We start from the raw sequence: 27,644 nt of genomic DNA, 5'->3' as shown, positions 1-27,644 counted from the left end.
GGTGTCTTTGGTGAGCAATGAGGCTTTTGGGGGTTTTAGTTTTGTCTCCTCAGTTGCTGTGGTCTGCGGTGTTGTGGCGTACTCATGGATGTATAAATGGTCGTCTTCGAAGATCTCCTCTGGAACAACAATGCTGGGGAAACCGTTTCTCTGGAACATGATGGGGACAATGTTTGCGGATTTCTTTGCGTTGTATTTAGTAGCAATGAGAGCTACGTGTAAGATGGCTTGTATTTTTTGGTTTGTGTTAGGTGTGAATGTGTTGTTGAATTGGGGAGGTGGAGGCAGATTTGTCCTGGAGTTGTCTGGGTGTGCTAGTCTGGGCAGGTAGTGTGGCGGCTGTTGTGGCGTATGAGGGAGCAGTGTTTTTGTTTTTCCTAAACTGATTTCGTTTTGCTTTCAATATTTCTTTTCTTTTGGGGCAGGATCCGCTAACTGCAACGTGCGACCCCTCGCAGTTGCAGAAATTGATGCTCTCCTTGCATTTGGCGAAGAAGTGACCTTCGTCACCGCAACGAGAGCATTTTTATGTGTGTGCGCATGTGTGTTTGTTCAGTTCAAACCTGTAGCAGTCTAAGCATTGTTCAATGTGAATAAAGCTCTTTGGTTCTACATTATAGGTTGGGGCCGATGTATTAAACATCATGATCCCACGTGTGAGAAGTTTCTGGGCTTCCTCTGGGGCAGAGACACGAATCTTAACGAATCGTGACTCGGGAGGCTTGTAAACGTCAAGGACATAGACACCGTTCTTGGCGGATACTTCTTGGCTGATGGACTCACGCCATCGTGGGAGGATCGTCCTGTCGATCTTTTTAGCCACGAGCGTGCATTTTGCCTTCGTTTCGGGAGAGGGGGCGGGAGCGAAACCTTGATCTCTTAATTTCTTTAAGGCGTTCGGTCGAGAGGAAGGGGATCCATTGTTCAAGTTTGGCTGTGTCACCTTGAAGCCATTGTGGATCTGAAAGAGGTATATGACTGCCACCTCAGTGAGAGTGAAGATTTTCTGGAGAGCCGCCTCACAAGAGATGGGCTCTCCAGCATATTCTAATTTAATGACATGTTCCATGGTCATGCCATAGCGTGGGTAAAATGATGGGTCAAAGGTGTTCAGTCTCATCATCAATAACGGTATGCTCATGTTTGAGCAGCCGTGGACCTCTCCACCATCCTTCGCCACTAAACTCGATCTTACGCTTTCTTTCCACTTGTACCATCGACAGCCCGCAAATATCTTTGATGTTGTCGCTCAGTCTTGTCTTCGGTTTGCCTCTTCCTCTTTCCCATTACCATCCCTGTCAGCAAGTCTCTCTCAATACTTTTACTTCTCATCACATGACCAATAAACTTTAATTTCCTCCTGTTCAAGATGTCCACAGCGGTCTTCACAATTTATTTTTCTCAGCACTTCATCATTCGCTCTCTCTCTGTCCAGCTAATACGCAGTACTCGTCTGTAACACCACATTTCAAAACTATTGATCTTTTTCTTGTCTATCTACTTCAGCACCCAAGACTCAGAACCATATGATACAATTGGGAAAACTAATGAGTTCAATAACCTCAGCTTTGTCCGTAAGGTAATGCTTCGGTCTTTCCAGATGTTATTGAGAGCAATTGTGGCGTTTTTGGCAATGGCAATTCTTCTTTTTATCTCCGGTGAATCATCATATGTATTAGTTAAAACAGCTCCAAGATAAGTGAACTCTTTCACATTTTCCACAATCATTCCATTGATTGTAACATGTTTATCATTGTTCGTTGCCGGTTATCTTTGAATCTTCATGATCTTAGTTTTCTTGGCATTAAGAAACAAGCCAGCCTTTTCGCTTGCTTCTCTAACTTTATCTAGTAGTTTTTGTAGTTCAGTGATACTGCTGGCAATCAAAACTATATCATCGGCGTACCTTAGATTTGATATTTTGTATCCTCCAACATCTACAGTTCCTTCAAAATTCTCTAGCAGTCTTGCAGGTGCTAATTTAGACAGAGAGGGGGTAAGGTGGCTTAAGGCGTTAAAAAGGAGGGCTCCTACCTGCCTATTCGTTTCCTAGGAAGTTTTCTCGAGTGGTAGTCATGAGATGGTCTGCCATACCAGTCCCTAGCAAAAGATGGCAACTCGCAGGCACCGTAAGGCAGGCACGCTAAGGCCCCCCAAACACACCCTCCCCTGCGGGAGGTAAAGGTCTGCCCACGTCCGAGCACGAAGCTAATTGCAAGTAATTAGAATCGCGGCAACAACGAAAGGTGAGTGCAAAATAGCCAGGGTAACGCGCAAGAGCCAAGGCCGAGCTTGCTGTGGAGGAATCAAATCGCTCTCTTTTCGCCAACCATAGCAAAAACCTTGGGACCTAGAGGTTCTGAAAGCCCTCCTCAGGAGGTGCAGGAGTTTATATATATGACTCCGCCCCCATAGGAAAGTGTAGCATAGTCATAGGAAAGTGTAGCACGACAGTTCTTGACGGCGGAAATAAGGCCTACTGAAGTCAATAAATAAAAAAAAGAAAAAAATGTGAAGCAAGACTGTAATGATAAATGATAATGACAGTGATGATAACGATCATGATATTAACAGTGCGTTCATATTGTTCTGATTAATTATGCCGAATATTCCTCCTATATTTTGTAAGTAGGCAACATGAGTAAATTTAATTTAATGTAAATTTAATGGGGTTGAAGATTCACGCTGGCTCTTGAAAAAAGTGAAAACCTAATCCTTAGATCTATTATCTCTATTGCTGTAATTCTAACGATACAAGAAAGTGCCACACAAAATCTTGGTATTTTGAATCCATTGATAATATGACAGTTATTGAGAAAGGAAATCCTAATTTACAAAGACAAGCAATTGATGATAGGGATATATCAGGTATGGATGAATTAGAGATAGAGGTGTCCAAATGAGAGCTGTGCATGTTGTTGATTATAGTTTCATTAAATTCTATGGATATTTAGAGTAAAAAAATAAATGAATTATACCCATTAAAATACACAAATTATATAGCAAATCTTCATTTAATAATTTTGCCGTATCACCAGGTTATTATACCTAACATTTTACTCAGGTCTAGTCGATAAACAAAGACGATAATTTCCCGTCGCTCAATGTCTCAATATCAATGTATTATATTATTATATAACGCAATTATATGACTGCTCTATCCACACACACGTACACACATAAACACACACACACACACCCACACACACACACACACACACACACACACACACACACACACACACACACACACACACACACACACACACACACACACACACACACACTATATATATATATATATATGTATATATATATATATATATATATATATATATATAATTTTTTTTTTTTTTTAGAGAGAGAGAGAAAGAGAGAGAGAGAGAGAGAGAGAGAGAGAGAGAGAGAGAGAGAGAGAGAGAGAGAGAGAGAGAGAGAGAGAGAGTCAGAGACAGAGGAAGTGAGTGAGAGAGAGAGACAGAGAGGAGGAGAGAGAGGAGAGAGAGAGAGGAGAGAGATAGAGAGCAAATTTACGCCGTCAACATTTCGAAATTACCGCGTATATCGTGCTGCCACCTGTGGACCAGTGTGCGAAGGTTGCCAGATATAAAAATATTGCCGATTATTCGACCCTTTTTTTACAATTCGTTTTATTACATGGTTTGGGTGCATCTGCACACATATTGCCATAGAAGGAATGTGTCTTGGTACGTATTTTTCTATTATTTCAAATAGGTTTTATTGCGCAACGCTGCCACTACCCCATATTTACATATCTCACAGCTAGCGGATTCTATGATAACAAAACCATAACAACAAAGATATCAGCAGATGACCAACCAGATCACGGGAAGATTGAACAGTCCGTTGCCCCTTCCCGGCTAAACCTATTCCGCAAGCCTCCACCAGACCGTAGCAGAAGGCGCTAGAAAATAGCGGAAGTTGCTACTCGCTCGACGACCCGTGTCTCCCGCAGTCGACGTCTGGCGATCGGCGGGGGAGGTCGTCTCGCCGCTGCTCTCGCCTCGGTAGATTAAAAAGTGCGATTTGCAGCTCGACGTCGACCTCGTCCTCGTCCTCGAAGATGACGGTGACGGCCAAGGAGGTGGTGGCGAGGCTCAAGGGCGAAGGCTGGTGAGTTGGGAGGGGAGGAGGGGGGGGAAGGCGGCGGCCGAGGTTTGTTTTGGTTTTGAAAAGATTTTTCTGTTTTTGTTTTTGTTTTTTTTTTTTCAGGGGGGTGGGGGTTGTTGTGTTTGAGAGAGAGATTTTCGTTTTGTTTTTGAAAAGATTTTTTTTTTTTGGTTTGTGGGGGGGGGAGGGTGTTGTGTTTTGAGATTTTTTTTTTTTTTTTTTTTTGAGGGGGGGGGAGGGTTGTTGTGTTTGTGAAAGATTTTATTTTATTTTGTTTTTCTTTTTTGTTTTGAAGGGGTCGGGGGGGGGGGGAGGTTATTGCTGTTAATGTGGTGGAGTTGGTTAAGGGATCAATTATTTTTTGAAGATTTATTCTGGGTATTGTATTTTTTTTTTTTTTTTTTTGGGGGGGTGGTCAACCAAACCATCTTGAAAAAAAAATTATATATATATATATATATATATATATATATATATATATATATATATATATATATATATATATATATATATATATATGCCTGTGACAGAGTGAATAAATCAAAAGAAACTTCTCTTCTCTTTAAGTCCTCTGACACTTACAAAGACCCTAATAAAAAAAAAAAAAATAATAATAATAATCTCGGTATTCTAAAAATCGCCATCCGGAAGGAAAAGGGGGGTAGGGGAGTTTATGGCTTTTATTTTTTTGAGGGATTTTGGGCGGGATTTTGGTCTCTTTTTTTTTGGGGGGGGGGAGGGATTTGTGCCTCATTGGTCAGAAAGGGGAACAGGGTTGGGGTTCGCTTCATAAAACGATTTGGGTGGTTTTCTCTCTCTGTCTCTCTCTCTCTCTCTGTTCTCTCTCTCTGTCTCTGTCTCTTCCTCTCTCTGTCTCTGTCTCTCTCTCTCTCTCTCTCTGTCTCTCTCTCTCTCTGTCTCTGTCTCTCTCTGTCTCTGTCGCTCCTCTCTCTCTCTCTCTCTCTCTTCTCTCTCTCTCTCTCTCTTTCTCTCTCTCTCTCTCTCTCTCTCTCTCTCTCTTCCTCTTCCCCTCTCTCTCTCTCTCTCTCTCTTCTCTCTCTCTCTTCTCTCTCTCTCTCTCTCCTCTCTCTCTCTCTCTCTCTCTCTCCCCTCCTCTCTCTCTCTCCTCTCTCTCTCTCACTCCTCTCTCTCTCTCTCTCTCTCTCTCTCTCTCTCTCTCTCTCTCTCTCTCTTCTCTCTCTCTCTCTCTCTCTCTCTCTCTCTCTCTCCCCCCCTCTCTCTCTCTCGGCTGGAAATCCACTGAATGAAAACAATTCTGGGCCTTCTTCCCGGTGCAGATGAATCGCTGTGGAGATCTGACGACCATTTCCAACGGCAGTCTGGATTTAGCCGACCTGATAGCAGGGGAGCGCATGGAGTGTGCCTGGGAAAGCGTGGGGTGAAACAGTCTGAATGAGAATAATATAATAAACTGAGAAGTATCATAAAAAAAATAAATAAGTAAATAAAATTTGTTAATAAAACTCCGTGGACACACTCACCACATTGAAAGTCTACAGACCAATGCGTAAACTTTTGAAAAACTCTACGGTCGTGCAACCAATCTTTTTGTAAAATCTGCAGGCATAACACCCCCAAAAGCTCCTAGTCAAGGGCTCTGCCCCTGGACCCCGTTGGTCGTTAGGCAGTACATCCTAATCCTGCACTAAACCCAACTGGATCCCTTGGTATTTGTTGAATATGTGGTTAATCTTTATGGAATGGATGCACTAAGTTAGGGCAAATTGAAGAGGATATTCTTGTAGAGGACTATAAGTTGCAGTCATCTGTACGAGAAATAATCTGCAGACACAAAAAGTAATGCCACAAATAGTGGGAAAGGATTGGGGAAAGCACTGACCACAGCCTTTCAGCTCTCTCTGAAAAAAGTACCAAATATACTCTTGCCATCAAATCCCAGTGATCATACATACCCAGTGCCCCAGCTACACCACCTGGGCCTCTGTGGTTGTGCCCCTAGCCCTGCCCCCTGCACTGTCATATGATAATTTGCTTGCTGAAAACATCTTTGTGAAGTGAAAATGCTGAACTGTTCTTTGGCTGTGCCAGTTGTGTGAATTGCTGAATCAGAAATGTCGTTAGTGAAAAAAACGCATGTGAACAAGGTTATTTAAAATAACCATATATCCCTTTGCCGATGGGCATGGCATGTACGTTCATGCCATGCCCACTGTGAGTTTACTTGTTTAATTGTTTTTACACATAGATGGCTACACTTGTACTAAGTCACCAATGAGCCAGTTACGAGTACTGCCTTTCTCGTCTGTTCATCCTTTTCGTTGATTTAAGAAAATATTTTGCTGTTACTAATGTTTATTACATTATATTAATTCTAATGTTTACAATAGGAATAACACCATTGATATTCATAGCACTAGTAAACACTTCGTTTTTCCCGCCAATTCAAGGAAATGTGAAATCAGGTAAGATCACAAGATCTACTAATTGACTCCTTTGTGGCTAAGCACTAGCAGAGCCATCTATGTGCAGAGACATTTCACAAAAATACAAAAAATGAGCACAGCATTTTCCCCATTTTTTATTCCTTTTCCCCGTCGGCATTGGGATAAATAACTGTTTAAAATCATTAATGAAGTATATAATATCAAGGTGTACTTGAGCTACTTGATAAATTGGAGTAATGAGTTATGCAGTTAGTGCGGTATATATCATCTCCGTGTAAGCAAGATGAGTAACTAAGAAAAAATGGTTGATCTTCATTGTTTTCTCATGTGTAGTACTTTTGGGATGCATTTGTACAAATATTGCCATGGAAGAATTTTGTGTTGATTTGTATCATTTTAAAATTTCATATAGGATTTATTGCTCAATTCCACTTCTAATCCCCCCCCCCCCAATCCCTCACTCGTTGTCGTGGCAGGGGCTTAGGAAATGGAGACTGAGGCCTCTGGGAGCCTTGGGCACAGTATTCCCTTGATTTATCACCTAGCCTTATGGGGACCCAGACTGGTAGACTGTTTCTATTCCCCACTTATTTGAAGTTCACTATAATAATGAAGATTTTTTACCCTTATTATGGCAATGAGGCTTCCTCCCTTCATCAACAAGCCGATCTGAATTTTATTTCTTTGATTCCCCAACTCCTGCCTCTCCTTTGACCACAGCTCTGACTACTAATATTAATACCTTTTACCTCCTAGCATGCTGTACTCAATCTCCTACTGCACAGTCTTCTTCATTGGTTACTCTCACCACCTTAATTACTACTATTCATCCCTCTTGTCCTCCTCTCCATAGTACTACCTTACTCTGCACCACCCTATCTTCCCTCTGCCTTTGTCCTTCTACTGCGTCCACGTCTACAAACCTTTTGAGTAATCTTTATGGCCCAGCCAAGAGGGATCGATTCTTTGTGATTCCCCCTACAACCCCCGTACTCTGATAATACCCCCTTTCAAGAATGTTGCCAAAAACAAGTAGGCAAAAATTTCCTTTCACAGTTGATCTGATTGTTCACACCTTGTCACAGTTACATCTGAGTTCCAAGCTCGTGCACTATTTACCCTGACGGACCCCACTGGCAAACCTATTCCTGTTCAACCTCACTCCTCCCTTAATAAATGTACAAGAACTATTTCTGTCCTTGACTGATTGTCCGTCTAGGATAAGGCCAGCGTAAGTCCTACACTAATGTTACCAAGGTCAGCTTCTGTAGACATGACCTCCCCCATGAATTTTATATTGGTGGAGTGTTCTGCCATGTCTGACAATATCGATCCTTTCCCCATCTATATCAGAAATGTTGGCAGTTAGGCCACCCAGCCAAATGCCGTCACTCTACAGCCCACTACCCTCTCTGTGCTCAACCTGGTCATGACCGTTCAAATTGCTCTGCTCAGTCACTCAGTTGTGGTGACTCCCATAATGTATTTTATATGAGCTGCTCTGTGTGCAAGCTGGGATCTGAGGTAGCAATTCTCAGATTCAAAATAGGCCCCACTCTACTTGAGGCCAAATGGAAAGCTTGCTGATGAGCTTTTTCTCTTTCTACCATTTCCACTTCTTTGCTTTGCTCACCTCCCATCTTCTCAAGATATCTCAACATCTTCCCTGGTATTTCTCCCCTCTGTCCCAAACCACCCTGCCACTACTCCCTCTTGCCCAGTCAAATTCCTTTTTCAGCCTAAATCCTGATACTCTAATCTCTACCACTTCTCTGATGCCTACCCTGCCCTCTTCTCACTCTACCTGTTGCACTAGACGTCTAAATGTTTTGCCCTATCTACCACATTTTCCTCTGCTCCTTGGACATCTCTCCCCTCTTCTCCTCACGAGGAGACCTCTTTTACTCAGAAGCTCTTGAAGACATCCAAAATTTCCAAAACTTGATCCAAGAGAATGCTCTGTTTCCACATCCACCCTCCAATCCCTCTATTCCTATTCACGTCTACATCCCCCCAAAGTAAAACTGTTCCCACTATCCCATCCTTCACCATTCCTCCATATCCCAAGTTTTCCCCCCCTAAACCCTGCTCCAATATTCCTCACTCCTCCCCCAAAACACCCCATTCCCTTCCGTCCATGTGCCAAACCATCCATTTTCATCTATTCCCTTCCCCCAAATTATTCCCTTCCCCACACTCGCCCTCTAAATGTTTTTCAGTGGACTTCCTTTAGTCCCCACAAACCAATATCCCCCCTCTTCCAAGATTCCCCCCTCCCCCCCCGTGACAACATTCTGCCCTGATTACTTCCCCCACCATTTCCCCATGTTTCCCCCTTATCCCTTCCATTCTCTAGAATTCCTTTCCTCCACTGACCTTGGAGGCTTTCCCCAACCAATCAAATTATTATTATACTCCTTTTAAACCCCACAAGACCATAAGTTGCTTCTTTTTTTTTTTGTTTTAGTTTATTTCTCATACAGTGGTTTAACCTCTCCCACCTTTCCTCAGACACGTTTAAATACTCTCCCCTTCCGTTTCCAATTTTGGACCCTATACCCCTAACTTCCTTTCCCCTTTTACAAATCCCTATTTTTGCCCACAGTATTTTTTTATCATAAATGACTCATTTTAGGGGCTTCGTACAACCCCCCCCGAAACCCCCACATTATTTGTGGAATTAATGGGCACTAGTGACCTTAGATGGTGGTGAAACGAACGTCCCCCAGAAATTTTTCAAGTTAAAATTAATTTTTTTACAAATCTTCCCCAAAAACACTCATAGTGGGGGTCCCCCCCCCCCCCCCCCCAAAAAAAAAAAATTCTTTTTACTTTTTTTGCCAAGGCCAAAGCCACCTGTGAAACCTCCCTTCCCCCCCATACCCAAGGGGAAAGCCCCCCTTCATACTCCCTCTTTCCTTCCCTGCTTAGAACGGTTATTTTTCCCTAATTGGCATTTAAGCACTCACCTCGTGATTTTAGTTGCCCTGGAAAGTTCCTTGCCCTTTTGAAACCCGAAAAAACTTCACTCCCTTTTTTATGAAGATTTAGAAACACGTTTGTCAGTTTCCCCCCCCCTTTTTACCCCCCCCCTAGCGTCGGACCTTCAAGACTGTCCCCACCCCCCCACGACGAGCAATACTGAAAAGTTTCGAGGGCTTTCGAGTTCCCCGGCCCCCGGGCGTGGATTTTTGTTTTTCCTTTGGGGCAAGGAAGGAACCGTCCACCCCTCGATTTTTTGCCTTGCACTAGCCCACTGGGTTGGCCAAGACGCAGCTTTTCCCAAAGTCCAGTGCCGTTCTAACATAGAGAATGGTGTTGGACTCCCCGATAAACACCGGGGCCCGAATGGCCAATGGGCAAAAAACCACCCCATCTAAATTGCTAGAAAAAAATCATGGGGGAGAACCCCCATGATTCGTCAGGCCCCCCCCGCGGTGGCGAATTGATTTTTTTTTGGGGGAGCGTCCGGAAACCTCAAGGACTGTCCCGCCACCCACACGACGGCAATCTGTGAAAATTCCGAAGGGTTTTTTTTCCCGAGGTTACCCCCCACCTGAAAAACCGCCGCCGTTTGTTCCCCCTTTGGGGCCACGGGGACCCTTTCACCTTGATTGCCCCCTACCTAAGCCCCACTGGGGGTTGGGGGGGGCCCCAAAGCCAGAGCCCCCAAAGTCCAAGTGTCCTGGGTCCCCCAAGGCCCCGGATAAGATAAGAAGAGAATAATTACCTTAATAGGTACCGGGTTTACAGCCGGCAAATCTCCCGTGGAAAAAGGACTGGGGACCCCCCTACCGCCCGTACTGCACATCCAAGAGCCATCACAACCATGAAACTTAACCAATTAAGTTTCATCATGACTTTGTAGGAACCCTACGGCGGCTCAGACATGGAAACCTACCCGGTTTAAAGAAAAGTCCTTTAACCCCCCCCATGGGTAGTTTTTTAAAAGTGGAAAAAATTATCTTTAATGAACTGAGTTTTTTTTTGTTTATAGTTTGTAAAAGCAGCAAACTAGCCAAGTTTGTCCCTGTTGCTGCCTAGTGACCTTTGGTGGGCCCTTGAACAAGGGTAAGTGTAAGCCCAAGAACAATAAAGGTTCCTTGGGACGTGAAACAAGAGCCAAGCCGCCTTGCTACGATCCCCTTCTCTGGTTGTTCTCCATGGAGTGGAGATGGGCCTGGTTCCCATCAATTGATTACAATAAAACAGCACTCATCATGTAATAGTTTTGGTATTTTTTTCTCTAAAATTTAAATTAAAAGGTCTGGCAATGTCTTGCATCACACCTCTGTTTTGTCAGTTTTTTTTTATGACAACAAGGGTTGTGAAATGTTTGGGTTGTACGTCAGAAAATGCCGGTAGAATTTTGAATTTCAAAAGGTATTTATGTTTATTCATTGTGGTACGCTTTTTTTGCCTGTTCGAAAGTTTATAAGAAATGTTTAAGATACAATAAAATGAATTCTTTTGTGCAATATGGAGAACCATAAATTTAGTTTTAAGGGGTTATTTTTTTTAATTCACTGGGCTAAATTTTAACTAGGGATAATGCAGTAGCCATCCTAACTAAGCACTTCTTAAGGAAAGCGCATATTATTTGCTTACATTCCAAGAGTGGGTTTTTTTTTTTCGAGAATAATAGAAAAAATTAATTTGTGGGAATCCCTACCATTACTAGTTTTTTGTAAGAGCCTATGATAACTTTCCATGAAATGTATTGGAAAAGAGTGGCCTTGTTTAGTATTTTAAAAAAAAGAAAAAAAACAAAAGGAGAGAGGAGGGCCGAGCCAGGGGGAAGAAATGGGGGTGTGCCAGGAAAAGGAAGAGAAGAGGTTGGGGTGCAGGAAAGGGGGGGTGCGAGAAAATGTGGTGAGCATGGGAAAGAAAAGAGGGGGGAATAGGGGAGGGGGAAGGAAAGAAAGGGAAGAGGACAAGAACCTAAGGGATAGGATTGCCGGAGGGGAAAAGAGAAGGGAATAGTTAGAGAGTAGAGGGGTTTTTGGGCGAGGATTAATTTGGAAAGTGGGGGCCAGGATTGCCTAGTGGGGTTTTTTTATAGGTCCCCAAGGGGAGTTTTGTGGTGGGGCACGGTGAAAGCAAATGGGAGATGGCCCACCTGAGTGGGGGTGCGTGAAGTTTCCAAGGGGGGTAATGGGTGTTAACTAATCCAGTATATTACCTTGTGTAAAAACCGATCCTGATGTACCCCTGAAAAAACGTGATTTGCCGTCCACCATGCCCCGTCTTGAAACTGGTGCAATAGAGATCATTGCCTGGTGGCCCTTTTCCGCCCCCATTTCACTACTTTTGTTAACTCCTTTTAGGTTGTTTTTGTCCAAGGCCCCAGGGGCTACCCAATAGCACACCCGTTTGTCCCTTCCCACAGAGGAGAAGCAGGAGAAGAATTGGTTGTGCTAGTAATGAGGAAATTTGGGTATTTGGCCGTTTTTTTTGTGTTTTTGCAGTTCATGTGGGTAGTGAGAATAAATGTTCCACATGGTCCCCCCGTGGTTTTTTATGGTTTTTTTTTCTTTTGGATGGTGTCCGTAAGAATAGGTATGATAGAGAGTATAGAATAGAATAGATAGAAAGAGAGGAGATATCCCTTATATCTCCTATATTACTCTTTTAATATCCCTCCTATATCTCCTATATCTAATATCCTATAATCCTATAATCCTACTAATCATACTATTTATTCAGATTCTATCATCTTAGTATATATATATTATAATTATTAATATATAATAATATTACTAATTTTATATAATATCTACTATATATAATATAAATATAATATCAATAATATAGTTCTAAGTATAAAATACTATATTAATATAATATTATATATTATATATATTTAATAAATTAATATATATATGTAATTATAATATAGTATAGATATATATATATAATATATATATTATATTGATTATATATCTTAATTATTTATATATAATGATATCTTTTATATAATATAGATCTTTATTTATATCATATTCTGTATATAATCCCACTATTCTATATATTTATTCCTATAATATATCTAATATATATATAATTTATATTATATATATCCTATATTATTATAAATATTATATATAAAGATATAATTATATAATATTAATATATAATATATATAATACAATCCTATTATATGATATTATATTATATAATATATATATATATATATATATATATATATAAAAGGATGTCAACAAATTTCATATATATAGTCTAATATAATTCTCTATATTATTATATTATATTTATATATAATAAAATATTAAATTAATAATAATATATAATATATAAAAAATATATTAAATAATATATAATTTACAATATATATTAGATAATAATATGTAACTATATATATTATTTTTAATATATATAATCATATATAATATATAATGTATATATAATATATTATAAAAAAAATCTATTAATAGGCTTATTTATAAATTCATATATTTAATATTATATATATAGAGTGAATATAATATAACTTATTATATGATTATAAAGAATTTATTTATTATAATTTATAATAATTTATATTATATTATATATTAATATCATATATAGTATAATTATAATATAATAATATACTAATAATTATATAAAATATAATATATATTACTTATATAATATTTTATTAATTAATAGAATTTATTAATATAGATTATCTATGATTATTATATTATAATCTATATTAATATATATGTTAACAATATATTATAGTATTATCGTATATATAAAAATAATTAGTAAATAATAATATATATATAAATGTAGATCTATTTTATAATATATATATATCATATAATGTCTATATATGGTATATAGATATAATAGTATATTTAATAATATATATATTATTATATATATCAATATGTACTATATATGGTTTATATTAAATATATAATAATTATATATATAATGTAATTATAATATATATATTATAAATTAAAGTATATATATATAGTATAATACTAATATATAATAATATATAAAGTAATATATATTTATAGATATAATTAGGATATAAGTTATATATAATTAGATATATAAAAATCAATATATATATTAATATAAAAAGTAATATAATTTATTATAATAATATTATTTAATATATTGGATTAAATGAATTATATAATATATTATATCTATATATATTATCTATATATAATAGTATATGATGTCATATATATAATATAATAATTAAATATTAAATATATATATATATTATTATATAAATATATTAATAAAAAATTATAAAAAATAATATGTATATATAATATATATAAATCATAATAATATTATATAAAATATATTATATATATAATTTTTTGGTTAATATAATTAATATAATATTATTATATATTATTTTAGAATATATAATATATAATATATATATGATATATTTTTATATATAAAAATATATTATATATATAAATATTATATTGATATAATTAAATATAAATTAATTATATATCTATATATAATATATTTAATCTAATATATATATAGAAATATTATTATAATAATAATATATATTAATATAATAATATATGATTATATATATAATTAAAAAAATATAGTATATAAACAAATATATAAATATATGATATAAATAATATATAATCATTATAATATTAGCTAAAAGAAAAAAAAATATAATTTATTTAATTATATAATATATATCTATTTAATATAATATATATTATATATATAACATAATAAATATATAAAAATAATATTATTATTAATTAGTATATTATATATATTAATATAATATATATAATATATTAAATACGTATATATTATATATATATAAATATAAATATATATATATATATATATATAATGTATAATATATAATATTAATATATCAATATGGATAATAATAATATAGATAAATATATACATATTCATAATATATATTATATAAATCTCTATAAATAATATATTATATAGTATATATATTATATTATAATAATTAATATTATATATTATATATGAATACTTATATATATATAATATATCATATAAAATTATAATAATAATATTATAAATATATATTATAATATATATATATATAATATATTAATATATATTTATATATATAATATATATATATATATATAATATATTATATTATTATAATATCTAATTAGTATAATTTAAAAAAATTCTTCTAAGTTTTAATAAAAATAATAGATATACATATATTATAATAAGTAAGTATATTAAATATATAATATATACTTATAATATATATTAATATATATATATATAAATAACATATATATATTTTATATTTCTTATAATAATAATTTTTAATATTTTATATATCATATATTTATATTTTATAATATCTGTATCTTCAATATTTTATATATGAATATTATAAATATATTATTATATATATAAGATATATATATATTATTATACAATGTATATTTAAGTATTTAATTATATCTATATATATTAATATTTTTATATATTATTTAGAATTTTATAATCTATATTTTTTTTAATATAATATTTAATTATTATTTATATTATAATTATATAATATATAGAATATTAAATATAATAATTTTTAATATATAAATTTTAATATATTAGACTTTAATTTATATGATATATATATTAATATATATATTATCTAATATATATTAATATATAAATTTAGTATATTATTTAATATATATTATAATATATTTAATATATTTATATATAGATATTATTTATATATATATATTAATATAAAATAATAATACTATTTTAGATAATATATTATTATATATATATTTTAATATATTATCATTATATTATATCATTTATATTTAATTAATATTATAAATATATATGTATATTTATATTATAATAATAATATTATATATTTTATGATAATATATAATTTATAATATCATATAAATATATTAATAATATGTTAATATTATTATATATTACAATAGTAATATGTATATATATATAATAAATATAATTATAATAATAATATATATCTATATATATATAATTTATAAAGAAATATTACTATATATATATAGTATTGTAATATTATATATAATATATAGTTTGTATATAATATTATATATATTGTTGTATATATATAATATAATATATATTATATCATATAATTATACTATATAGATATTATATTTAAACATATATATTAATATATATAAATTAATCTATATATGTGGGCCACATGGGGCCCCCACGCCGTGGGCCCCCCCGCGGTGTGGTGGCCCCCGAAATGGTTTTAGAAGCGTCTCCGACCTCAAGAGGAACCCTGTTCCCCCCCACTGACGGCCCAAATCTGAGGTTCCGGAGGGTTTTTGTCGGTCCCCGAACCGCCGCGTTTTTGTTTTTTTCCCCTTATGCAAGGGAAACCCTCACCTCGATTTGCCTCACCTAGCCCCCCACTGGGGGAACCCAAGTTCCAAGCCTCCAAATGTCAAGTGCCGGGGTGTTAAAAAAAAGAGGTAATGGTGTACACCTTCGATAAAAACAACCGGGGCCGGAGTGCAAAAAAAATGGGCAAAAACCCCCGCCTCCCTAAAACCTGCCAAGAAAATCAATGGAAGTAACACATGAATTGTCCCCCAAAAGGCCCGCCCGGGTGGGTTTCCGAACTGGTTTAGAGCGGTTGCGGACTACCAAGAACTGTTCCCCCCCCAACCACGGCAAATCTGAGTTCGAGGGTTGTTCCGAGTCCCCACCGGAACCTGCCCCCCGCCCGCGTTGGTTGGTTTTTACCCTTGGGGCCAAAGGAACTTTCAACCCTCGATTTGCCCTGCCTAGCCCACTGGGGTGGGCCCAAGCCCGCCCCAAGTCCCAGTGGCCTGGGGCCCCCCCACAAGCCCCTGGAATTTTAAAAATAAGAGAAGAAAATGTTAAACCTAAAAAGTTTACAAACCGGCAACTCCTCCCGTGGGAAAAAGGACTCCTGGGGGACCCCTAAAATACCACGTACTTCCACAATCCCAAGAGGAAGCCATCAACAGACGTGGAAAAACTGCCCCATTTGAAAAGTAATCATGGCCTGTGGGAACCCACGGCCCCGGCCTTTCAAGACATGAACCTACCGTTAAATGATTGATGAATATTATATTAGTGAAAATTGTATATATATTTATATATATATATATATAGTAATAAATATATATATAAATAATAGATTGAAAATATTAATAATATATAATATTTATGTATATATAATATATTAATCATATATATCATTTATATATATAAATATAATATAATAATAGATAATCTAATAAAATAATATTTAATATATATAGATATAATTTTTATATTATATAATTATAAAATATATATTAATAATTATATATATATTAGATATTATTTTATTTTTATATATTGTATTAATATATATATATATTTTTGTGATATCATTGTAATTAGATATATATACTATATAATATATTATAAATATAATATATATAGTAAATATATTTAAATAATAAAATATATTTATAATAATATATAATTAATATATATATATTATATATATTAATTATTATAATATAGAAATTATATATAAATTAATTATGTAATTATATATATATATATAATAAAATATTATATATATAAATATTTAAATTATAGTATATATAATATATATATATATAATAAATAAGTAAATATTTTATTATATATAGATATTATATATATTAGTTATAATATTATTATATAATATTTATACAGTAGATTAAATATATTAATCTTTAATAAATAATAATATAAGTATAAATATTATAGTTATATATATATATAATCTTATATAATGATATATAATATAATATATATAATTATTATATATTATAATAATATATACTAATATATCAGTATATATTTAAATATAAATATATTATTAAAATTTAATTTGGTATTATAGATTATATATGTAATTTAATATATATAATATTAATAATTTTTATATTATCAATTATAATTATATATAATACTATAATATAATAATATAATAAGATATATTATATATAATTATTAAATTATATATATTTTATATAACTATTTAATATATATATATTTATAATTTAGTTTATATATATATACAGATAGTATAATATATTAATTAATAATCTAATAGTATATATTAAATTATTATATAATATATAGTTATTTTTATATTATATTAATATCATTATCTAAATATGTATTATATTTATATATATAATATTATATATATATATATATATATATATTATATATATATATAATAAATATTAAAATATTAGTTTATATATATTTTTTATATAATAGTAATATTATATAGATAAATAAAAAAAAAATATATTTTCTATAATATATATTAATATATATATTATAAATATATATGTTATATTTTAATTATTAATTAATATAATATATGGGTATATATATAATAAATATATATATATATATACATATATATATATATATAATAAATCTATTTATTAAAATTATTATAGTAATATAATAATTCAGTATATATTTATATATTTATATATATAATAATTTTAATAAATATATTATATATATGTTATAATAATATATATATTATATATAATGATATTATAATCAATAGATATTAAAATAATTCTAAAAATAATACTATATAATAGTAAATATATATCTATTATATAATATATTATATATATAAATAAAATATTATATATAATACTAAAATATAATATATTATATATATTATAATAAAATATATAGATATATAATAATATAATATAATATAATATTAAATATATATTTTATATATAATAATAATAAAAGTATATAACTATATAAATAATAGTATAACTATATATTAATCTATTCATATTATTATACTAATTTTATTTAAATATATAATTTATAAATATATATATATATATACTATATATTTATTATATAATAATATTTAATATACTATATATTATAAAAATTAGTTACGAAAATAATATATTATCTTTATTTAATAAATAATAAAGAAATATATTATATTTATATAATAATTATATTATATTAAATCTATTATATTATATAGTATTGTTTATAATATATAAATATATTATATATATATATTATCATATTATAATATATGTATATATATATATAATTAAAATATTTATATATTTTATAAATTATATATATATATATATTTATATGTATTTTTATATATAGATTATATATATATAATATATAATAATTTTATATATATATTATTAATATTTTATAAAAATTAATATATATATATATATTATATATTTATTTTTCATATATTTATATATATAATATATATTATGTATTATAAATATAATATTTTTATATATATGATATATTATAATTATATATATATATATATATATATAATATTAATAGAATTCTATATATAATAAATAATTAATAGATATATATAATAATAATAATAAATATATATATATATATAATAATATTCAGATTAATATTAATATTAGTTTCTATATATATAACTAAATATAAAATTATAGATTTTATCTAATAAGGTTTATTATATAAATATATATATATAATATATATATACTATTTATTAAAATATATAATTTAAGTATAAAATATATATATAAATATATTAATATTTATAAATAGATAATAATATATATATATATATATCTTTATATTATATATATATATATTATTTTTTATATATAATATATAATATTTATATATAATATATGTAATATTATATATAATATATTAATAATTTTATATATATATTACATATATTATATATAATAACTATATATACATATTATATTATATATTATAATAATTAGATTATTATATATATAATTATAATTATATATATATAATATATATTTTTAATATATTATTTATATTAATTATAATATATTTATAGATAATATATATATATTAGATATATTATATAAATATATATAGTATTAATCATATATATTATAATACTTTTTATAATAAATATAATATATATATTAATATAATATATAATTTAATATAATTATATATATATATTATTATTATATATATAATAATATAATTTATAATATCTATATATCATATAGAGAGATAATTATTATATATATATCGTATAAATTAATATATATATTATATTATATATATTTAAATATATATTAATATAATATATAGTATAATATTAATATTTATATATATATATATAATATATAATATATAATATAAGTCCTAATATGTCCCCCCCTAATAACAAATGGTCCCTAATATTGCCTTATATTTGGGTCACCCCCCCCCCTTTAATATATAGTATATATATATATAATATATTAGATATATTTTATATGTTATAATATTAATATAATAATTTAATATAATATATATTAAATATATATATGATAATATATATATATAGTATAATATATATTATAATTAGAATATATATATTTACTCTATATATATATATATAGTTATATAATTAATATATTATTATATATATATTATATATTATATCTATATATATTATAATATTATATTATTATATATATTTGTCACTTATGTGGCTATTAAAAATTCTTAAAACATATGTAAATCCATCTGGTATATAATGGTTAATATTGTATTACTATGTACATATGTAGTATTATACATTAACATTGTAACCATTCGTAAAAAACATTGTCCCTATACCAATGATGTACTAGGGTACATGTTCCATGTTTAAAATGTAAAACATGGGTACATGGTAAACATGTAACAATGTAAAAACAATTGGTAACACTTGTATATGTATTCTGTATATTTATAATGTATAATGTGTAATATGATATGTAATATGTATAAATAATATATAATAATATTATATAATTAAATATAGTTATATACTATATATATTATTATAATGTAATATAATGGTATGGTAGTGTATGTATGTCTGTATGGTATAATCTGTATAATGTAGTATGTAATATGGTATATGATATATAAATTTATATATATATATTACTAAATTATATATATACGTATATTATATACTATCTATATATTAACACCACCCCACACGAACACCACCACACACACACACCACACACACACACAACCACACACACAAATTCTATATTATAGTATATATAATATTTCTATTATAATTAATAATATATAATATGTGTGTGGTTGGGGGGGTTGTGGTGGGGTGGGTGGTGGGTGGGGTGTGGGTTGGTGTGTTTGGGGTGGTGTGTGTGGTGGGTAATATATTGTAAATAAATGTATAATTGTAAGTGTAATAAATGTAATATGTTGTTTTGTACTCATATATATATGTATCATGTCTATTGTTGATCTGGTATATGTGGGTGGGTGTTAAATAATATATATATAATATATAATATATATATATATATTATTAAATATATCATATATAAAATCTAATATATGTTTATGTTAAGTGTTACAGAACAGGTAAATTGTTTTTATAATAATAAATTAAATATCAATTTATTTTAATAATTATATAATTATAATAAATAATAATAATAATATTAATAAATATGTAAATCTTAATATTATGGTATATTTAAATATAATGTATAATCTAAGTAGTTATAGTAATATGTAATATGTATTAAATATAATTATATTGGGTAATAAATAATTTATAATAGAATTAATAAATCTATAAATATATATATATCTTATTACACATATAATATTAAACACATATATAAATATAAAGTTAATATATATATATATAATCAAATAATAATATATATTATACCTATGTTTATATGTATATGGAAAATATGTTGGTATTATATATATCATATTATTATTTTATATATACAGCATAATATATATATATATATTAAACTTATATGATGTTAATACATATATATTATACAATAAAGATATACATTACGGATATAATACCCCAGTAATAATAATAATTACATATTAATAATAGTATTATACATATATCTAAATTTACAATATAGACACATATATATTATTTATATCCATATTATAATGGTACCATATATATAACAAACATTAAATTATAATATCTACCTATATATGATATAATTATACCATAAATTAAAACATATCTAATACATATTATATTACCGGACATATATTACATTATTCATAATAAATAATATACCATATATTATATAACTATTATAATATATAATATTATAAATGATATATATAATATGTTAATATAGTTAAGTAATATATGTTTTATATATAATGTATAATATTAATGTCTATATTTTTAATATGTTAGACATTATTATGTTAATATATATGTAAATTATATGTAAGAATATAAAATTATGTAAAACTAATATATATGTAATAATGATAATTAATGTTTATATATAATATGTATATATTAAAAAATTGTAATATCTATAAAGGTAAATAGAATAATATGGGTTTAGATAAAATAGGTATATATTATATAATATATATATATATAATAATGTAATAAGATAATATTACATATTCATATATAATATATATTAATATTATATATTGATAACTAATAGATAATATAAGATAATTTTATATTAATATATGTATAAAGTATTATAGGTAAATAATAAATTCATTGTAACTTATATAATATGTATATATAATAAATAAATTGGTTTAATATATAATGTTATTATATATTTATGTTATATATATATTTAATGGTATATATATATATATTATATTATATATGGGTATAAATAATAGATGTTAATATATAAAATATAATATGTTAAATATATATATGTATATATATTATAATAATGTAATATAAATATATTGTATAATATTATATGTATATTATATGATTAATATATTATTAATGGGTATTATATTATATGTAATGTATATAATAGTATATTATAATATCTAAAATTATTGATTTATAATTAAATTAATAAATTATTATAATATATAATTAGATGTTATAGAAATTAGATAAAATAATATAAAAGATATTAGAAATTATCTTAGATCATAAGAGTAATAAGGAAATTAATAGAAATAATATATATATAATAGATTATATAATAATATTCATATATACTCGTAATAAAAGATATATATATCAATTATATAAGTAATCAATATTATATAGATATTATAGAATTATTAATAAATAAATATAATAATAATTATAATATATAATATAATATTAATATATATAATTGAGGATATATTATATATATATATATATATATACTAATATATGTAATATATAATAATTTCTATTATATTATAGTAGTCATATATTATAGATATAGAAAATTATATTATATTAGTATATAATTACAAATATATAAGATAATATATATAATAGTATTAATATAGGAAAAATAATAATTAATAGTAATATTATAATAGATATAATAATATAGATAGAATTATATATATAGATTATTATATATAAGTATTATTAATATGATTATATATAATAGTTAATATATTAGATAATATAAATTATATATATTATATATATATTATATATAATATAATATATTAGTGATCCATCCCTCCTCTTGGAAAGGGGAGGAAAAGGGGATCGTTGGGATTGTTAGCAACCTACCATGGCAAAGTAACACTTGCCTCAGCTAAAACCGGGCCCCAAAGGTATATTCTTTTCGCTCCGCCCACAATTCTTTCTGAAACGGCAATCCGCCAACCCCTTTACTGAGGCACCAGAAGAAACCCGCGAGGCAGTCCTGGATTTTAACCTTCTGGGCAAGTCCCCCAGACTACAATTACGAACCCCGTTATACCTAGCCGGGAATTTTTGAAAGTAATTTGGGTGGGAAAGACGCCGTCCGTGGGAAGTTTTTTTGGTCCGAGGGGTTTGTTTTGCCCTCGCAGCCCTACAATACGAACCTCCAAGAAGGCGTATTTTGAACTCCCCGGTGGTCATCGGGGAAAAATCCCGCTATGGAGAACTGTTCCCCCCCTTGAAGTGGCGTCGATGAATTCCAAAACCACAAATTGTAATTTGGCCCTGAATAGCCCCAAAAAGGCCCCTTCTAACTGGATGGTACAGAAAAAGTGCCTTATAAAAGGTGGGGGTATTTGGGGGTAAAAATGTCGAAGACCTTCTTCCCCTTTTTCATTCAGGTGGGTGGTGAGGCAAGGGCTGTTTTGTCCCCACCCCCCACCCCCCCTTTTGCCACCCAACCAACTTTTTTGTTCAAACACTTGTATGGAACCCTAGATAATGGTGGAGGAGCCTTACCCTTAGCCCAAGTCAGTGGGCCGGAGCCCCCAAAATCACTAGGGCAATCAAAATGTTAAGGGTCTCCGACTTGACTTTTGTGACCGACCTTTTGTTGGCCCCTATCCCTATCTGAAAGGTGTCCCCGTTTGGGGAGTACCTTTGGTGGGTTGGGCGGCTTCTTGGATCCTTAGCAAGGGTAAGCCCCTAGGCGAGGTCTCTCGCTGGACCAAGACCAAGATTCAGGACTTTTGGGTGCCCTGATTTGGAACCCTTCATTCGGTCCATATCTTGCAGCGAGACTTGAGTCACAGAAAGTTTTACCATTGACCTGGTAGCGTAGTTTTTCCCCACCCCATATCTCTGGGTTGTCAGACCCGAAGTCATAGACGGATTGGTCTGGCACAGGAGGCCTGAACTCGATTCTAACAGAGCATTTGAGGTGTCGTTACTATGAGAAGGACCAACTCGTGTGTCTTCAAGGCCTTGATACTGTACTGCCAGTTTTTGCTCTATGGAAGCGAACCTGATGCTATCCAATGTCTTGGAGTCCTCGCCTTAGTGCCTTTTGTAACAAGTCCCTTCGCCGGATCATGGGGTACAGTTGGCAGGATCACATGTCCCAACCGGCAGTTACACTTGAAACTGCATGGGACCTTGTTACTTGCATAATGCCGGGATATCGCCAACTCAGGCTATATGCCACCATAGCTCTCATCCCTATGGACGACCCTGCCCATAAGGTTTGGCTCCCTGCGTAGACAATCCTGGTGGGAGGAGACCTGTGGGGACGACCTAGGAGATCATGGCTTGGGCAGCTCGAGCAAGGACTGTCGCGAGGAATTAGGAGATGGGCCGTGTGCCTGCTTGGAGACCGCTCTGTCTAGGGACCCATCGTGTTGGAGAACAAAGGGTGTATGCGGCCATACCCCTCACCGTCTGTGTTAGCCCGCTTGATGATGATGTGATATGTATATATCTATAGATATATATATATAGTATATATATATATATATATATATAATATATATATAATTATATATATAAATATGTATAGGTGCAGGAGAGGGTAAGGAACTGAGGTGGACCGTCCGTCCACCGGGGAAGGAGACAACCAACTCCTACAGAAAATGTTTTCATTGTGATCTTAAAAAAATAAATAAATAAATAAATAATGGATGAAGGGAAATGCAGAATTGAAAAATCATTAATTGAAGAAGATGACTTTGAAAATCCCACATGGTTGTTAATAGCTTTGGCTGAAATTATCCATATTTCTAAATAGATTTGGATTTGGGGGTTTTCTGTTCTCAAGATGAAAAAGGTAGAAATCATAAAGGTTGATTTTTGATCCTAAAACTCTCGCATTTTCCTCAGTCTTTCACCAGGGCAGAGGGTTTTCTCTTTCTCATCGGGTCTCTAAGTAGGCAGTATGTTTCGTTTCACATATTGATTCAGACATTTGTCAGCCAACCAATCCTTTATTTTCTTCAACAAGTAAAGAATATTTTCCTTTTCGCTGTCCGGTTCACAAACTTTGCATTCACTCCGTCCCTTGCTTTCCCTACTAGGTCTCTGAGTGAGGAAGGCGTCGAGAATCTCTTGGAAGGAAACAGCTTCAGCTTCCAGAATGCCTCTCAAGAAATCCTGAATGTAAGTAGGCAAGTCTTACTCAAGTCTCGAGGCATTTGTGAGTGAGCATAAGTGCTGGTACCTTGGTCAGTCAGTAATGGGGGATTTGAATGGCGTTAATGCTGATTCTAATTAATAATAATGATAACTAATGGAGCGATTATTATAGTAGTAATAGTGATGACCGGAGTCAATGATATTGATGTTGTAAGGAAATGATAATGTAGGTTCATTACAGTGTTTAACAAGAAGGCAGTAATAATGAAAGTGTAGATTAATTTTAGTGATTGATAAAAATGAAAAATAATAATGAGAATGTAGGGAGGTAATGATCGTAGTAGAGATTCTTACGCACGCTCCAAGATTATTGGTCCTCATTTGCGATCCTGCCAGCATGTATCACTTCCCTTTTTCAGAGTGACTTGAAGGACGTAGGAGCTCCTTGTCTTCCAGAGGACTTAAAGGGCAAGAACAAGACAGTAAGTTGAAGGTCTTGGAAAAAAGGAAATGTGTTCCATCTTGAGTTTGAGCGATATGGGTACAAGTTGTTGTTTTTTTTTCTTTTCTTTTCTTTTCTTTCCTTTTTTTCTTTTCTGTCTGAATTCTTGATCAGTGTGAGAGAAAGAGAAGAAATGGAAATAATGATAACAATAATGTGATAATAAAGAAGTATTAGTATTGGCAGTTTTGAAAAATATTAATGATAAAACTAGCAGAGATACTTATAGTAATAATAGTAGTAGTAATAAAAAAATAATTGTGATAATGACAGTAATGATGATGATCATCATGATAACAATAACAATGATAATAATAAATTGAAGGAAATAATAAGTATAAAAATAAATACTCATATTTTATAATAGTAATGATACTACATAATTATGATATGTGACTGAATAACTGATAGTGAATGGTACTATTAAGATAAAGTGAAATTATTATAGAATTGTGACCAATATGATAATGCAATATCCTGCACTGATTTCCGTTTTTTAGGTTGACAGGGCTCATGGTGCTGCCGGTGTCCAAAATCCGCAATGTGTCGGCCCCAAAAGCCTTCGCCGACTCCAGTGCAGCCCCTCGCCTTCTGCGACTCTCCCTTACTGACGGTACAAACACATTTTCAGCTTAAGATCCAGAAACATTAAGTGATCAGCATGTGGGTGACTCTCTTTTGTCCTTGGGTTCTGTTCGCTTCTTTGTTTTGTTTCATGGTCATTTCATTCTTCAATTTTCCTGTTTTGTTTGATGATAGGGATGATTTTTCATTTTTTCTTCTCCTTCTTCTTCTTTTGTGTTGTGGGATAAAGTGAATATATTTTTCTGTTTCTTTTCTTTGGGTTCTGATTTTTCTGCTTATTTTTTTCAGTTTTGCTCTTTCTCTTTATTTCCCTATTTTTTTTCTTCATTTCTATTTATAATCATTCCTTTTTCTCTTTTTCTTCAGCTGTTTCTCTCTCTCTCTCTTCTCTCTCTCTCTCTCTCTCGTCTCTCTCTCTCTCTCTCTCTCTCTCTCTCTCCTCTCTCTCTCTCCTCTCCTCTCTCTCCATCTTGTCTTTTTCTTTACCTGCAGTTCCCCCTTTTTTCTTTTCTTTCACTTCACCTTCTTCTTCAGTTTTTTCCCTCTCTTCAATTTGTCTCTTTCTTTACCTTCATTTCTCTTTCTCTTTCTCTTCTTTGGGTCTTATAGTTTGAGTTATGTATTTGTTATTTTTTTATTTTTTTATTTTTTTTTATTTATTATTATTTTTTTTTTCCCCCCCACCAGCCCCATGCTGCCAGGAAGATGTAATGTTCAGTGTTCGTTTTCTTTTGTCAAATTCCTCTACACATAGACCTCACCTGATTTCTCCTCCTATAGAGCTTTACTTTTCTTTATTTTTCATTATTGTTATTATTATTTTGTTTTTTTACAGATGTTATCAGTAGTAATGTCATTAACATAATAGTATTAGTATTATAAAGGCAAAGAGTCTAAGAATTAAGGAAAAGGGTGAGAATCTGAATGTTTACACCCTAATGGATCTTATGTCCTTGTCAGTTCAAGTCAGTCCAACCATCCTTAAAAGGAGTGACTTTTGTCTGTAAAGCAGAGTGTTTCTTGGGGTTGCTTACATTGACTTAAAATTTGAGCAAAACTTGAAACTTGTTTTGATAGGTTTTTAGATTTCATCTTC

General features: G+C 30.5%; 1 protein-coding gene across 1 annotated transcript; it reads left to right on the top strand.

The window, feature by feature from the left end:
* The first annotated feature begins 3,961 nt into the window (after nt 1-3,961).
* On the top strand, nt 3,962-26,618 carry LOC119574849 (tudor domain-containing protein 3-like). Its single transcript, XM_037922133.1, has 4 exons — nt 3,962-4,134; nt 25,404-25,485; nt 25,881-25,943; nt 26,465-26,618. The coding sequence occupies exons 1-4, from the start codon at nt 4,085-4,087 to the stop codon at nt 26,597-26,599; spliced, it is 330 nt and encodes a 109-aa protein (XP_037778061.1). The 5' UTR covers nt 3,962-4,084; the 3' UTR covers nt 26,600-26,618.
* Nucleotides 26,619-27,644: the final 1,026 nt, after the last annotated feature.

This window comes from Penaeus monodon, chromosome 7 (genome assembly GCF_015228065.2).
Source record: "Penaeus monodon isolate SGIC_2016 chromosome 7, NSTDA_Pmon_1, whole genome shotgun sequence".
Taxonomy (NCBI): Eukaryota; Metazoa; Arthropoda; class Malacostraca; order Decapoda; family Penaeidae; genus Penaeus; species Penaeus monodon.
Note: the sequence above shows the minus strand (reverse complement) of the source record. Positions and strands in the feature narration are given on the sequence as shown.